The sequence below is a fragment of the Uloborus diversus genome, chromosome 4, assembly GCF_026930045.1.
Source record: "Uloborus diversus isolate 005 chromosome 4, Udiv.v.3.1, whole genome shotgun sequence".
NCBI classification, from domain to species: domain Eukaryota; kingdom Metazoa; phylum Arthropoda; class Arachnida; order Araneae; family Uloboridae; genus Uloborus; species Uloborus diversus.
In genome coordinates, this window is record NC_072734.1 from 61,180,780 (window position 1) to 61,197,462 (window position 16,683).

Genomic DNA, 16,683 nt, shown 5'->3' on the forward strand with positions numbered 1-16,683 from the left:
TATCACGGCATGCGTTCTGCAAATCGACGATGGGCAGCTAGCCGTATGCAGTGATTTCAAATAAAACATGCGTGTAATTGTAATTTTGTGAGATTGAGTTATAATTAACAATCCACTTATTACAATTTCATTCACTGTTTTTAAATAACTTCGCGATAGCTGGTACTTGAGGGATTTCACCCCAAAAAGGTTAGTCTTTTGTACTTAATTTTAGTCAGTATTTAGCTATAACTTAATTTGTCAAAATTTAGATTAAGTTTCTTAATTTAACGTATAGCTGTCCATTTGAATGTATCGTTCGAAAAGGATAAAGACTAAAATAAATGATATCGATTTTGTTAAAGAAATTAGTTGTTAAAGTAAAATATTATTGGGAAAATGAAATAGCCAAAGTGATTCTAATTCATGAAGGTTGAAAATTTTGTTTTATTCTAACAAGAGTGCTTGTATGAAAAAAAAAATAATAATAATAAAGTAAAACACTATGCAATAAAATGACTAAGTTAAATACTAATCAAAAATAATTAATAGAGTTGATTAAATAAAATGTGATAAATTAAATGAAACTCTTGAAAAGCATATAAAGTGATGAAATGTAACTTGAGTGTGAAATTTTCTTACTGGAAAAAATTAAATAAGTTGATTTTTAAAATCCATGAAAATTTCTTAATGATAAGTGTTTATTAATGCTAAGAGTAAATTGATTCCAAGTTTTGAAATGAATTTCAGTAGAAGTTATTTTTCGGTAAGTCTATTTTTAAAATTTGCTGACATGAAGTTTTGATACTTGACTTATAATTTTAACATTTCTCGGGTTCTTCATTGATGTTTAACTTTTTTATGTGATGTGTTTTATTTTAGCGTAGGTAAAAATAATTAAATAAAAGTGAAATTTATAAATTGTAATGAAAATTCTGTTAATGAAATTAGTTGGTTGTAAAGTAATATTTTGGAAAAGCTGTAATGAATGATAAATAGTAAAACGCAGTAAGTAAAATAGTAAAGTATGGTAAAGTAAAATAAAATAGTCAGAGGGGATTTAATTCATGAAAGTTTAAAAATTTGTTTTATTCCATCAAGAGTGTTTGCATGAAAAATAAATAAAGGAAAATATGATTAACTTAAATATCGATGATAAAAAATAATTATTAGAGTTAATTAAATGAAATGCGATAAATTAAATGAAACTCATGAAAAGCATATGTAGTGATGAAATATAACTTGAGTGGGAAATTTGGTTACAGTAAAAAATTATTTAAGAAGATAATTTTTAAAATTCATGAAAATATTTGATAGTGATAAGTGTTAATTAATACGAAGAGTAAATTGATTGTAGATTTTGGAAAATTAAATGGATAAATGTATAAAAATAATAACGTATGTGATAATGTAAAATATTAACAATGAAAAAAGAATCAAAGACGATTAAATGAATCTAAATCGTAAATGAGTTGCTATTTTAGTAAACTCAAACTAGAGTGAAAAGCATTTTAGTAGGAACATGTTAAAATCTCTTGTGCTAAGAAAAATAAATAACTTTTAAGCATAATTTTGTAACTGGAATAAATGTATGATAAAATGATTAAGTTAAGTATCAATGAAAAAGTAATTATTAGAGTTAATTAAATGGAATGTGATAAATTCAATGAAACTCTTGAAACATATATGCAGTGTTGGAATGTAACTTGAGTGCGCAATTTGCTTACTGGAAAAAATTAATTAAGTTGATTTTTTAAAATCTGAGAAAATTTGTTAATGATAAGTGTTAATTACTACTACGAGTAAATTGATTGCAAGTTTGACATGATTGCAAAAATTGAAGACATGATAACGTTTTGAAAAATTTGAAGGTTCGATTCCTGTCACTACTTGTGAAAAATTTCTAAGTTTAAAAATATCGGGAAAAAAAAAACGATAAAGTAAAAACAAGCGAGAAAATGATCAAACTCTAAAATATACTAAAAAAAAAAAATCGAAATCACGAAAAAATAATCTAAGTCTGAAATGCTTGAAATTAGTTAAAGACTAAAAAGTTAAGAAAATAGTTAAAGACTGAAAATAATTGAAAAACGCTAAAATAGTGAAAAAAAAAATCAAAGTGCTAAATGACAGGAAAAAACGTTAAAGTTCAAAATGTATGAAAGAATATTTAAGTTAATTATTTCTTAGAAAATTTAACAAATAAGAAAAAATATTTTGTTGTATGAAAGTCAAAAAAAAAAAAAAATTAGTTAAGAAAATTATTTCTTCGAAATTTTTACAAGTTAGAAAAATTATTTGTAAATTTGACAAAGAAAAAAGAAAATTTAACAAGTTAGAAAAAATAAAAAGGATAAAGTTTGAAATGCATGAAAAAGAAAATCAAAGTTTAAAATATATTTCAAGTCCACAAAGCATTGAAATAAATCTAAAATCTCGAATGGGTTGTATTTAAATAAATCTTTACTTAAGTGAAAACTTTGTTATTATGAAAAATAATAATAATAATGATGATAGTTTCAATTATGAGCTGAAATTCAGTTAATGATATGCCATGATTAGTACTAAAGAGTAAATTAACTGATGGTTTTAAAATTAATTTAATTGTAATATTCGTTGTCATGGTACAGATTCACATTAAGACTGAAAGAGTAATGAAAAATATAGCATAGTGGTTAGCATACGTTTTTGCTAACTCAAAGTTTGGGTGTTCGATTCCCAACTTCAACACTCTGTAAAAATAAAAATAATTAAATTCGTAGAAATAAAAAAATAAAAATAAACCTCTCAATAGATGGCGCCATGAACGTTAAACACCGCATAAGTTAAAGCATAGCAACAGGTGTTGCCAACCGAAAACTAAAAACTCTGGTTGTCATGACAACAAGTGTTGCCATTCCAAAACCGAAACTCAAACAAGTGTTGCCATCCAAAAAGTAAAAACTTTGTGGATACCATGACAACAAGTTCAAAATATTCTAAGTCCGAAAACGCGGGAAAAATATCTAAAACGCGGGAAAAACCCTCAACTCACGCGGCGAGGGAGGGAACGGCTGGGGGAGGGAGGGAACGGCTGGGGGAGGCGCAGGGATTGGGAGGCGGTGGAGGCGGCATCAGGGAGGCGGAGGGATTGGGAGGCGGCTCATAGCCGCAGAGCCGCCTCTTGGGGCAGAACCGGCATTATTACCCTACTTCTGTCCGGATTTCTGTCTGGAGCTCTGTGACGTGGACAGCGCCTAGACCGTTCGGTCGATTTTCATGAAATTTGATACAAAGTTCGTTTGTAGCATGGGGGTGTGCACCTCGAAGCGATTTTAAATTCGATTTTGTTCTTTTTTATTTCAATTTTAAGAACAGTTTCCGGAGCAAAATTAGTAAATTACAAAATTATAATGACGTGGAACCGTATCGTGGGAAGAGCGAATGAACATAGCCAATTGGCGAGAAATTCATCATCCATTATTTGTAAATATACAAGCTAATCAAATGACCTTTTAATTTTCTTCTCCGGGCAAAGTCCTGCGGATACCGCTATTTTCAAAATAAAACTGCTTCGAAATTCTTAAGCTAATTAAAATTATCACGGCTTCTCAGTCTGATTCGAAGAGTCGGAGTCGCTTGAAAACCTACCGACTCCCACCTGTTTTTTTCTGTGAGAAATTGGTACCTTCAATCCCTCGCCAAGTGTTTAAATTTGCCACTTTTCTTAAAATTTCGGGAGACTTAAATACCTTTTATCTCGATGACGGGGGTCGATAACAAAATAATTATCAATTTCGTACAGGATTTTAAAAGGCTAAAATTAAAAAAAAATTCTTTTCAAATATAACTTACGTGCTCGTTGATTCCGTTTGTCCGAAAGTCGAATGGTCGGTCGCTAACAGTTACCAGGCGTAGCGTTGCTGGAGATTTCCAACCTATAAACTGTAGAGGTGATGCTACCATATACCGTGACCAAGTCGGGCTCTTTCTCATTTAGGGGCCTCATTGACTCAGGAGTCGTTCCATTCTGCTTTAAACGCATGCTGGCTACATGAATGGGGCTTGAGTCTCCCAAGTGGCATTAAAAACAACAACAAACTGCGCCCTAAGCCATCTCGATTGATAATACATTTGCCTTAAAATATAAGTATCAAATTTTCAGTCAATTGTGTAAAATTTTGTTTTGAAAACATCCTTGTCTTTGTGTCTACTTCAATAATGATCATTTTATCGTCAATATTATTTTCCACATAATTTTCATTATAGACAAAAACTACAATATTTGGAGATTTTTTAAATTTTATACAAACCCAATATTCGTTAGGCAAATTAATATGAATAATTTCATTTATAATAGATTTATACGTGGTTATTTCAGTTTCATCTGCGGAAAGATCAAGTTATATTTTTTTCAAACAGGGAACATTTTTTTAACTGCATAATTCCTGACGGACCTTTTCTTTGGTAATTTTTTAGTAAAGTATGTTAGCAGACTTGGGAAAAATTGTCGGAATTGCCTCATCTTTCAAAAAAGGTTTTCCCCGAGGAATCAAAACTTCCTCACCATTTATAATATGCTTAAAATGCGTTTCAATAAAATGTTTTTCGAAATGCAGAGCACAAATTGAGCAATATTTATCAAAAACTTTATCTAACCTGGGAATTAACGAGTTCCACTTTAGTTTTTCTTCATCTGCTGGAGCTTTAAAAAGCGTAACTTTTTCCTTGCATATTTTGTACTCACTTTTGTACCCTGGTGCGAAACAAGATGAAGCTTTATTTATTCCAATGTTCAACTGTGATGTCTCCATTAAAAGCCTTAAACGCTGTTTCATGAAATATTCACGAAATAAAGGCAAAAAAGCGAAACGCGGAACTAATTTGTAACAAAATCCCGCGTCTACTAATATAAACACCGCGAAATTGAACGTACATCTCGACCGCACTGCCATCTAGCGGTTTTCATACAATTTGTCTTCAAGAATCGTGGGAGGAAAAGCGCCGGTCGGCACACTACTCTTTCTAGGCACTATAGTCCTGTTTGTGTACTACTTTCTACGTTCATTTTCGTATTTCAAAAATCAGAAAAGCTCCACATTCGCTTCATTACAAAAAAAGAACAAAAAATCAATGATACAAATATCTCATAGATGGCAGCACTAAAATGTTACTGAGGAATGAGAGCAGAGATCGTAGAAAGTCGAGCAAGTTGTCAGAGTGTTTGTTATGCATCCCGATGGGGCGCCGAATGGCCAGCGTGCCGCTGTTTAGCGTTTTTCTACTAGCTCTGTTTATGCGGGAAGCATTCGCTGCCCTACCCGAAGAGCAAAACCCCCTCAGACCAATCTCACCTGTAAGTAGAATCAATTAAAATTCTAAAATCATTCGTTCGTAAAGGAATTATTCGAGTGATCTTCATTGATTCCCTCGAAATAAATAAATTATTAAAATAAAATATGAAATAAGTAAATAGACAAACTGATGTAATAAAATTTCAAAAACAAATAAATGTAAAACATTTTACAAAAGTGCGTATTCTGCACCAATGAGTTCACGATTTTCTCGGTGATCTCAAGGTATCATCTATAATTGGGGCAAAACTAACCTGGCAATGCTATGATTAGGATCTGCGTCGCCTTCACATTGCGGCCAGGTTAGGTTAGCCCCAACTGTAGTAGTCATTCTTTAAACATCTGCGGACGTTCAAATTTTGGTCACTGAAATATTATAGGTCAATCACCCTTTCAATTACAGGGAAGGATGGGGCAATTCCCTTTCTTTTGGGGGGGGGAGGGAGAGGGGAGTATGATGTATTTATGTATGTGTGCGTATAAATCTTGATGTTTTTCGCATGGGATACACTCAGTTAAATATTTTACCTTTCTCTCCCTGGAGAAAAACACGAAATGTCGGTCATCACAGAAAATTGAGAGGCTTGTTTGTATTTCTGCATACAGTGGCTCCCAAAAGTGTTCGTACACCTTGAAATTTCGCAGTAAAACCAAAATAACGCAAAACTGAATTCGAATATGAAGTCCAATTTTTTTTCACACCATTCCTATGCCATTCTGAATAAAACCCAGTAGTTTTTTCAAAATATTGCCAGATTTTACTTTTGAAATTTGTCAAAAAACGAAGAGAAAGAGAAAAAATACGCCACAAAAGTCATCGAACACTGAAATATTTTCGAATAAATTCATGATTAAAGTCATCACATGTCGTTTTTTTTTATTATTTTTGCATTGTGCTGACCCTTAAAAGTCATTTGGCTTTAATTTTTTCTGTATTTATTCCTTAATATTGTGCTTATTACTTTAAAATGGCTGGTATTCGAAAAGAACCACAAACACCATTCGAAAGTTGAATTCTTTCCCCACAGTAGCGGTAAACTGGTTTAAAATGTCTCTAAATTAGTTAATTTATTCCATTCTATAGTAAAGTGCTTGATAAAATACTTTAAAGAAAGGAATCGGATCGAAAACAAGGTAAGAAAAGGTCAACTGGCAAAGTTAACAATGCGGGATTGGAAGTTTACAGTTAAAAAAACTATGAAAAATACACATTTGAGTGCTGAAAAAGTTTCTGCAGAATTGAATGAAACATTTAACGTTTAATTTTCACCTAAAATTGTTCGCCAAGTTCTCTGATTAGCTGGATTAAATGGGACCTCTTCCCGCAGAAATTTTCTTGTTCGTGCGAAAAACAGTAAGCTTACGCTTTCCGTCGTAATATCAATGATAAATAAGCTCAAAACGTTTTGGAACAACGTCTTACTTATAGATGAAAATAAATTTAACACTTTGGGTTAAATTGTTGTATAATTGTAAATGGAAGAAAAAATGAGGTATTTCATCTTAGGAACTTAGTTGGATCAGTTAATCAGGACGGTGAAGGTGTTCTAGTGTGAGGGTGCATTACAGCATCAGGACTTGGAAATTTGGAATTTTTTGATGAAATAATGAATTACTCTGTTTATTTAAATATTTTAAAAAGCAATTTTAAACTATTAGCCCAAAATTTGGTAATCGGAAACAACTTTGTTTTTATCAAGATAACGACAAGAAGCACGCGTTTGCGTTTGGTGCCTCAAAAATTGTTCTTAAACTTAGAAACATCTCCTCAATCGCCAGATTTAAACTTAATGGAACATATCTGGAGATATCTGGTAGCTGGATTACGAAAATACACCATTGAAACGAAAAGCGAACTAGAAACAGTAAGATTCGAAGTGCGGCTGAACACTTACTCAGAAATTGCACAAAAAAAAAGAAAGAAAAAACAATGAAATCTATTCCCATAGGTTTAAAAGCTGTTGTTGATACTGCATGATATTCTACTAAATAAAAACTTTGTAAAAAGTTAGATTATTTACTAATTTTTTGACATTTTTTCAAAGTGTACGAAGACTTTTGTGAGATAAAATTTCCGGCAATTTTTGGTTTTTGATTTTTTAAAAATTATGTTTTAATGTTTTATTAAAAATTTTCATGTAGTTTTGTTAAGAATAGATCATAGATCTTATAATAAAATACCTATTCCGAAACATTAATTGTTTCCAATGGATAATGGCCTATTTCATTGAAAGTCGTAGGTGTACGAACACTTTTGGGAGCCACTGTACATGTTTATTTTACTGCAATTATATGAACCGCTTTCTTTCTTTCTTTCTTTCCCTTTCTTTTTTTTTTTTTTTCTCAACTTTGTAAGGTCCAATACGGGACATATATGTCCCTAGAAGTCAAGTTTATTTTAAAAATACATCAAATAATACGAACACTTATTTTCAAAAAGTTTTTTTTTTTTTTTTAAGATATGATTGAGGCAACATAATCTCAATATTAGTTTAAAAAAAATATTGTTTAAACAATTACTGTATGTATTTATTTATCTATTTCGTTTAGTTAATTTACTAAGCAATAACGAATTGCCAATTACTCTCACTTGACCGCAGTTGCTGTTCCTTTGATTTTTGTATCTGAGTCTTTGCAAAAACTACTGTCCACCGGCCTCCGCGAGCGTTACGGCGCGGCGGAGAATTTTTTTTTTTTCTTCCGAATTAATTTCACTTATTTCCTGCGGCGACACTATCAAATATCCGCCCTAGGTGCCGCCCATGCAAGTTACGCCACTGCAATCGATAAACACGTCTAGTCAGTGAACAAAGCTCAGCATTTTCTTGTCAATAAATAGACATCTGGGATTTTTGCTCTTAATCCAAGTTTTATGAAAACTCCTTTATGTTCTGTATTTATTTTATGCTTCATCTTGTATTTTACTTCTTTTTTCTTAATTGCTTTTTGGTTTTCTGCCCTCTTCACTTTTTTAAAATTGTTTCTCCTCCCCTTCCCTCTCTCTTCAATCAGTATACTAACTTGTTGTGTCTTACTACGTCACAAGTTCGAACCTAGAGGTGGATCATGGGTAGGGGTGCTCACTGCCCACCTTCTGGAGGGTCATGGCGCAGACCGCGCTATTGAAATTTTTAGGGAGGTGTTTTAAGGGGCATTTTCTCTCTTTTGTTTGGGGGGAGGCTTTTGCTCTTGGTGGGACCTTAAAGTATGGGGGGTGAGCTCTTGCTCTTGGGGGATGGTCATCCCAGATCAAGGGGGTTATGCTCCACCCTTAAGTGACAAAATATAGCCTAAAGCTGCATTTTGGGTACTGATTCTTTCAAAACAAGTTCAAATGAAATTGCAGATATTAGACAATAGAATATTTATATAAGTGTTATATAATGGTGCGTAAGTTTATCTTACTTATTAAAAACGAAAGTCATCGTTTGTATCATTGTATCCACCAATCTATGTATGCTTCTATCTATCTTTCTATCTACACTGGTGTGCAAAAATTAAGGACGAGACGGTTTTTTCAATATAACTTTGTACAAAAGCTTTCCAAATCAACGCACCGTAAGATCCCCAATACGCAAGGACATGTGTTATGTAAGCAACACTTACTAAAAGAGAAATCAGAGGGATAAAAAGAAGCTTTACTGAAAAAGTAGCATGGAGCGCAATGCGACTGAAGGCCGAAACATCCCTGTGATGGGAGTCCAGCAAGAAACATCCGGTCTTTAGTAGGGGATATGATCTCCCCCGACTGCTAGGCAGGTTTCACAGCGTCTGCCCATGCTGAGAATGAGGGTGTCAATGAGTTGTTGAGGCATTGCTGCCCATTCGTCTTGCAGCGCCAATCGAAGCTCCCGAATCGTTACTGGTGGTAAGGTACGAGCTGCCAAGCGTCTGCCTAGAAAATCCCATACATGCTCGATGGGATTGAGATCCAGAGATCGTGCCGGCCAATCCATACGTTCAAAATCCTCACTCTCTAAGAGCTGTTCGGCAGCTACTGTGTGATGACATGGTGAATTGTCGTCCATGAAAAGGAACTGCGGACCCATAGCGCCTCTAAAAAGGCGCACATATGGAAGAAGAATCTCGTTACAATTACGGGTCCCGTTGACTGAACCTGCGTCGAAGATGTGAAGGTCTGTACGACTACCAAGCATGATGCCTCCCTAAACGAGAACACCACGACCTCCATACCTGTCCCTTTCAATGATGTTCGAGGGATGATTGCGGCTTCCCCGCTCTTTCCAGATGAGTATGCGATGAGAATCGCTACTTAGACTGAATCTGCTCTCATCTGTAAAGAGTACTCATCCCCATTCAATGTCTCTCCAATTCCGGTGTTCCCGGCACCACAGAGAACGCCTTCTCCGATGAGCAGGCGTTAGAGCTACAAACCGTATAGGGCGTCGTGCAAACAGACCACCACCGTGCAGTCTTCTGGCCACGGTAAAACGCGATATCGGTCGTCCAGTCGCCTGTGTCGTGTATCTAACGATTTCTCCCGCTGTCTGCCGCCTGTTTCTTCTGGCCTGTGAGACAATATACCAGTCATCTGCGGGTGTGGTTCCTCGTGGACGACCACTACTGAACATCCGGATAGCTGTTCCTGTAGTTTGAAATTGTCTCCAAAGTCGTGAAACGATGCTGTGAGCAATTCCGAACTCTGCAGCCACACTTGTCACACTGCGGCCTTCCTCCAACTTCCCAATGATTCGACCTCGGGTAAAAGCATCCAGATGTCGTCTAACAGATTGATTATTCGCCATTTCTCGCTGAGGCAGCAACTCGGTGTGATTTTAACTGCTATACGGCGTGCAATCTCTTTACCAGAAATACTGATCTTACACCGACAACATGCTTTATACTACTCAGACATTCCTCCATTACGTCTGCCTGCATATCTGCGCATGTGCTACCGTACATCACCTTACTTAATTTCCTGATTGGTCTTTCTGTACGCTCTGCCTCTTCGTTCAGCTGATATGCTAATTTTTTGACTTCGTCCTTAATTTTTGCACACCAGTGTATGTCATCGCTACTCTTGGTGAACGACGGGTGTTGACGATCAAACCAGGTATCGATAGATTCATGATTTTTCAGGCTACATATTTGGCTAGGTTGCATAGCTGTACGACTTAATTAATGGATAGATTAATTTTTTCTCCTTACGTTATTTCTCCGAAATTCGTTTGCTTCTTCCCTTCATTACATTTCAAAGCCATATCTTGCCTGTTTCAAGCGGAAATGGAAGAACTGAGGCCCATTTTTTGAACTATTTTGAATTGTGCCTTTCTTTTCATTTAGGAGAAATTAAAGGCGCACGAGGATTGGGGGCTACGATGCTAAAGGGCGATGCAACTATGGGGCCATGGGACAACGGTACCAACTATCAAACAACTTCCCCAGACCCCCAATTTGTGCCTGAAAATTACACTTTGTCCCCGCTTTTCCTATAATGACCTTTTCCAAAACCAGAATCGGGGACCGCATTTGCTACGTTGTTGTTTGACAAAATGTCTTCGCTACGCTACAATCTACATTGTGTCTACTTGTACGGGAGTTACCACCAATTGAGGTTATTACCAATGTACGTTTGTACGTAAATGGAAAATGATGATTTTGGAGCAAGATGGCCAAAGATCCCGTTTTGGTGCACTTTCGCCAATTGAAGCAGATGCGCCGTCCCCGAAAGTAGAGCATAAAATAGTTTTGGGTTTGCATTTGCATGGTGCAATACATTTTCTTTTTACTCAGATGCATCGAATTAGTTTCAAAATAGATTCGACTGGAACATGAAAACTATCTTTCTTTTTTCATTCGAAGTCTGAAAGTAATGGTAGCTAAGACTTTTGGTGCCAGCTGGCATGGCTTTCTTCGATCAAAGCCATGCTGCTGGTCAGTGAGACGCCTTTACAAAACCTGATAATGTGCTCTTGGAGTAAAAGGAGATGAGACAGAGATGTGCTTATAAGATGAAAAATTTTTATTTTTAGTTTCGTGCTCGGAGAACATACACCATCAAAGATGTCTGATATAATTTTCGTCTCTCGTACATAAGCTGAACAAATGAATCGTTCAAAAGTAATTTGGTATTTAGCTCTAAATTCGTCAGATATTTCTAGATTACAAAGAGCATCAAAAGTATCCTTGTCTCAGGTCTTGTAAAATTCGAAAAAGAAGGCCGACCTCCTCCGACATTATTTTCTGATACAACATCTAACTCTATTACTCCGCTTATTTTTTCTGGAATTAACTTCATTTGCTATAATTCTAACAAAAAATACATCGGGATAGGCTGTCAAATGTAAATTATTCAGGGGCTAAAGTTCAAAAAAAAAAAAAAAAATTCGACCTCTTAAAACGCAATACCCCTCCGAGCTTTGTGCATTCCCGACAAAACAATTCTCTAGCAGGAGATCTAGGAAGTATCGCCAGATAGAGGTTGTCAAATCATCCTGTCATAAAGGGGAGAGTCGTTGCCAATTGAATTTTTAGCGAGTGTTTCAAGATCTTTTTCTCCATTTATTCGTAGTACTTGAAAGGCTGGACATTAGGGTGGGTAGAAAAAAGGATATTTTCGGGAAGCAACTTCTTTTAAATCCCAGTTATGTATTTTTTTTACAGTAAATGTGCACTATACAGCTCTTTGCTGGAACTGCAATTATATTGTGTTGCATTAACAACTCAGAACCCACCCCCAAGTAGGTGGTTACATTTTGTGTTCCACCCTGCAATTCCCAAGAAGACTGGACTTACTGACAAAACTTATTCATTTGTAAAATAACTTTCATAAGAACTATATGGTTTTAAGTTTCTACGGTTCGATCGAGGTGTGAAGTTAGACTTACGACTCAGTTTTGGCACTGGTGTTTGAAAAATATAGAGGTTTTCATATAAATCCATCTCTTCCGTCTAATACCTCAAATGAATTTGTGTAGATTCACTGAACCAGAGCATTTTTTAACATAGGAACTGCGCGACACTACTGTCGCCTAGTGAAAAAAATCTGTCGCCTAGAAGATGCGAAATCAAACCACTGGGCGACACTGGAAAATCTAAAATTGGTACACTCATTTTTGTAAACGGATTTCAAATCTTTGTAAAAATCTTAGGAAGACCCTTGCCTTCTTTAAAAAAAAAAAAAAAAAAAACCCGCCGACTCGTACATGACGAAAGCCTTCTTTTTCTACCCTTGAGGACCGGCCCACCACGCACTCGGCGCCCAGAGCCATAGCCCTGCTCGGCGCCAGATTAAGCAATCGATTAGCACCCCATCTCATTAGCTCTTTCATTGATGATAGCCGATAAGCATTTCACGTCTATCTGTGTACAGGGTACAGGACCCTGCAGGGACACTACTTGGTGGGACGGGACGGCAATAAAAGCAGTTTGCGGAACGAAAACAGCTGTTTTTCATTCAAAGATGCAAAGAGAGAGGTATTTTTTCGAAAGAAAAGCCGAAGGCTGAAGGGTCGGGGTTGCTTCCTGGAATTCTTTTCAGTAATTTTTGCTTTAGGGTAACAGAGGATTATACCACACCTACCACTTCCTTTTTTATGGCTTTTTGAATAAAAGGGATTCGCGCGTTGAAACTTGTAGGCACTGGCAATCTATTTATTTTTTCTCCAGTTTCGAGGCAACAGGACTGAAGAATGATGGAGTCATTTGTAACACGTTTTAGCTGTAATTAAAAATCCTTTTAAAGTTATAATGAAATTGAAACTCATTTTGATGATTCAAACAAAGGATTTTTAAGGGTAAGTTTGGTTCGTAAGAAAATTTACTTATTTCAAAAACTTTTACTTTAATTATCCATTTCCGCTTTTAATTTGTAAAAATGTTTTTGAGACATTTGTTATTTATACTATCATTTCCAGGGCCCGGATTTACATTTTAGTTATGCTTATCACGCTTAATATTTAGTTATGCTTACCTATTGCTTATCACGAAAAGTTGTGTGAGTTGTCGTTCCTAAAAAAATGAAAATACTTGAAAAAAAAAATCAATTTCATTTTCAAATGCTTGAAATTTTACTAAAATGTGGCTACAAGCCTTGAATTTTAAAATTTCTAACAAATTGGAGTTGATAAGGAGGAGTGCCAAAATATGTTAAATTCAGTGTGTGCTTCAATGGAATAACGGACATCACATAAGGTCCAGATCCAAAACGTCCATGGACATAACGTCCAGTTCCAAAACATCCGAGGGACATAACGTCCGACGGACATAACGTCCAACGGATACAATGTCCGACGGACAATAGGTCCAAAGACAGAACTTTCACATTTTTGGACCCAGCTAGGACATAACCTCCAGTTTTAGCAGTTTATTTCTTGAACTTCTCAATTAATTACATGATTTGCCACTGAACAATAGGTTTCATGGAAATTATACTCTTACTCTTAGCATCGTTCATTATTCCATCAAACTCTATTCCCTTGTGTGTGTGTGTGTGTGTGTGTGTGTGTGTGCGCGCGCGAGGGGGGGGGGGGGTTGCTTTAACATTGGATTAAAGTATATTCATAAAAAGAAGTATGCTTCAATTTTATTACTTACTAAGCGTATAAATTATGAATTGTTCAAATGGGCTCTATGTTACTCTCTTGCTACCTATTTTCTAAGTGTGTACCCTATTTCTTTTAAAGCACTTTGTAGATGGGTTGCAGAGGTGATTAAAAACTAACTGTATCGAAAGTCCGTGAGAGCAAGTAACAATGCATTATACTTTCTTCTCCCTCGCTCTATCTCTCTGTCGACTGCCTCATTGATGTGTCGACCCCTAAAAAAATGTTACTGTGTACTATCTCAACTTGCAAGAGTACATAATTTAAAAAAAGTTTTGTTTGCCTATTTTTCCCCGAATATTTTCGATTCCAATCTTCCTTTATATGGCTTCAAACTGCATAATTTTACTAGATTTTTTTTTCTCCAAAATTCCCTCTGGGGGAACCCCCGGGGACGATTCAATTTTGAAATTTACAGATTGTTTAGAGAACCTGACATAATAAAAAGCATAAAAAATAGGAGAATGAACTGGGCGGCCCATGTCTCTCGAATGAACGAAGAAAACCCAGTTAAAAAAGTTTTTGCTGCAAAACCTGTGACAATTCGAGGAAGGGGACGACCAAAAATGAGATGGTTGGATTCTGTTGAATCTGACTTCGATATTCTCAAAGTTAAAAATTGGAAAACCCAGGCAAAAAGTAGGACGTCTTGGAAGATTCTCCAAAGGAAGGCCTTGGCCCGGGGCCATCGTGAAGGCAGTCGGTTTCCCTCTTTCTACCGGGCCTGCTTCAAGATTCAATTGCGCAATCCACGTGATCCCATACTTTTAAGCGCTTCATCCCTTCTCTTCAAACTTACAATTCGATATGGAGCACGAAAGTCTTAAAACTTCAGTATCTTCAGTTGATTTTGACATATACACAGCAAACAATAGTTCTCATACATATTTCATTGAAAAAAAGATCAGAAAGCAATATAAATAGTGCAATGGTATTTTTGATTATCATACATTTAAGTATTTAACATATGTACTTTTTATGTTTTGAATTGTAATTATTCTTTTAAATTTTAATTGAGTGCGACAAAAATGCTGTAAGTTCAGATTACTGCCGTCAAAACTTAAATAAAGAAAACAGATTATTCATTACATTTTTGAAATTTGTGAGATACAATAATCTGAAAATAAATCTTTTGGTAGTTGATCAGTTTAAATTTGGTGTTTAAAATGACCAACTTCGAAAATTCTCAGACTTTTTAAAATTTATTAACATTTTAGAAGTAAGATCCTGATTTTACAAAATTTCGTCTTTTTGCTTATGATTATGTTAATCTTATTTGGTCGAAATAATCTGAAAATTTCAACCAGAACGTTCAAGAATAGAGTAAAATTCAGTGAGAAATTTTTTTTTCAAATAATACATAACACATTTCGAGAGTACACACTTTATTTACAAACATAAAAAATAGCATAAAACAGCTTTAAAATTGAACAAATTCAGTGATAATCTGTTACTAACGATGTGACAAAACTAATAAGCACAAAAGTTACTAATGTACCCATAAGCTACAAACTAAGGGTTTGTGTTCTCAAGTTTTCAAAAATTTGAATATTAAAATAATTATGCTGTGTGCCACAGGTATATTTAACTAAGAAATCCATCCCCAGAATTTCCATTTTTTCTATTGAAAGCTGCACTAATAAACTTCTTTGGTCGTTAAAGTTTAAAAATGATTTCTCGTGATCTTTACTTATAAGTTTCCTAAATATTTGAAAAGTGTATACAGTCACATCTATTAACAATTTTTGGGGGAATTTAAGTTTACCTCTGTCAGTCAGTAGAAGTTGATAAACATCTGAATTCTCCAATTCTAATGTTTTATCAGACACAAACATAGAAATGCATTCTGAACACTGTATCTTATGTGATAATTTATACCCTACATAACCGGAAATATAAACTAAAACTGACATTTCATCATCTTTAATTTTATCATGACTATTACTATTAAACACATCATAGAAAGGTTCAGGTATTTCAATTTCACATTAGAATTTCGTCCCTGAATTTAAAAATTAACTAAATCACAACATTAATTTGATTAGCAAATGATAATAATCAGAATTCTGAACGATTTTTAGTACATGTAAATGTAGTCACTTTTTTGTGATTCAGACTAAACTTAAATTGCTCTTTTATTAACAGGCAGATACCCTCACACGTTTTTTACGAAATATAGAATAAATAAATTAAATAATACTATAAAAAGAAAAATATTACTTACTCAATTTTTAATGCATTATCTCCTGTTAGAATTTTGAATTTTCTAATTCTCATCCAAGTCTGCATGTCTGTAACGGACAGCAAACTCGACTCGAACTAAATGCTCTTTGTAAGCAAACGCCGTTCTGTCGATAGCCGCTGGCCGTAGGGTTGGGGACCATGGGATCACTTGGATGACTCATCCCAGGAATTCGCTCGCTTGAAGCAGGCCCGGTAGAAAGAGGGAAACCGACTGCCTTCACGATGGCCCCGCTTGGCCCAGGACTATAGAAGATAGAAGGGCTGGGTCTTAGCGCCACGAAAGAAGGAACGAGGGGGAAAGTGCCAGTGACGTCACTGGGTAGACTCGATCTGGGACATTTGTATTTTGTATAGTGAGTGCGCGCGTAATTCTTCACTCTCTTTTCCCGTTTTTATGTTCAAAAGTTTTTTGAGGTTAAGCTTCAAAAGAAATGAAATACAAGGGTAAATGTTTTGAGTCCCATCGACAAGTTAATAAGCGATACTAAAAACTATAAACATAATTAAAATCTACAATACAAATTTTTAGTTTCTCTTGCTTAGTTATGGATATTCTTTATCCA

General features: G+C 35.1%; 1 protein-coding gene across 1 annotated transcript in view; it reads left to right on the top strand.

Annotated features, from left to right (window-relative positions):
• The first annotated feature begins 5,171 nt into the window (after positions 1 to 5,171).
• LOC129220403 (WAP four-disulfide core domain protein 1-like) overlaps positions 5,172 to 16,683 on the top strand; it is a 62,680-nt gene continuing 51,168 nt past the window's right edge. Inside the window, exon 1 of the mRNA XM_054854818.1 lies at positions 5,172 to 5,314. Coding sequence (XP_054710793.1) covers positions 5,198 to 5,314 — 117 coding nt within the window. The 5' untranslated portion in view covers positions 5,172 to 5,197. The remainder of the gene's footprint in view (positions 5,315 to 16,683) is intronic.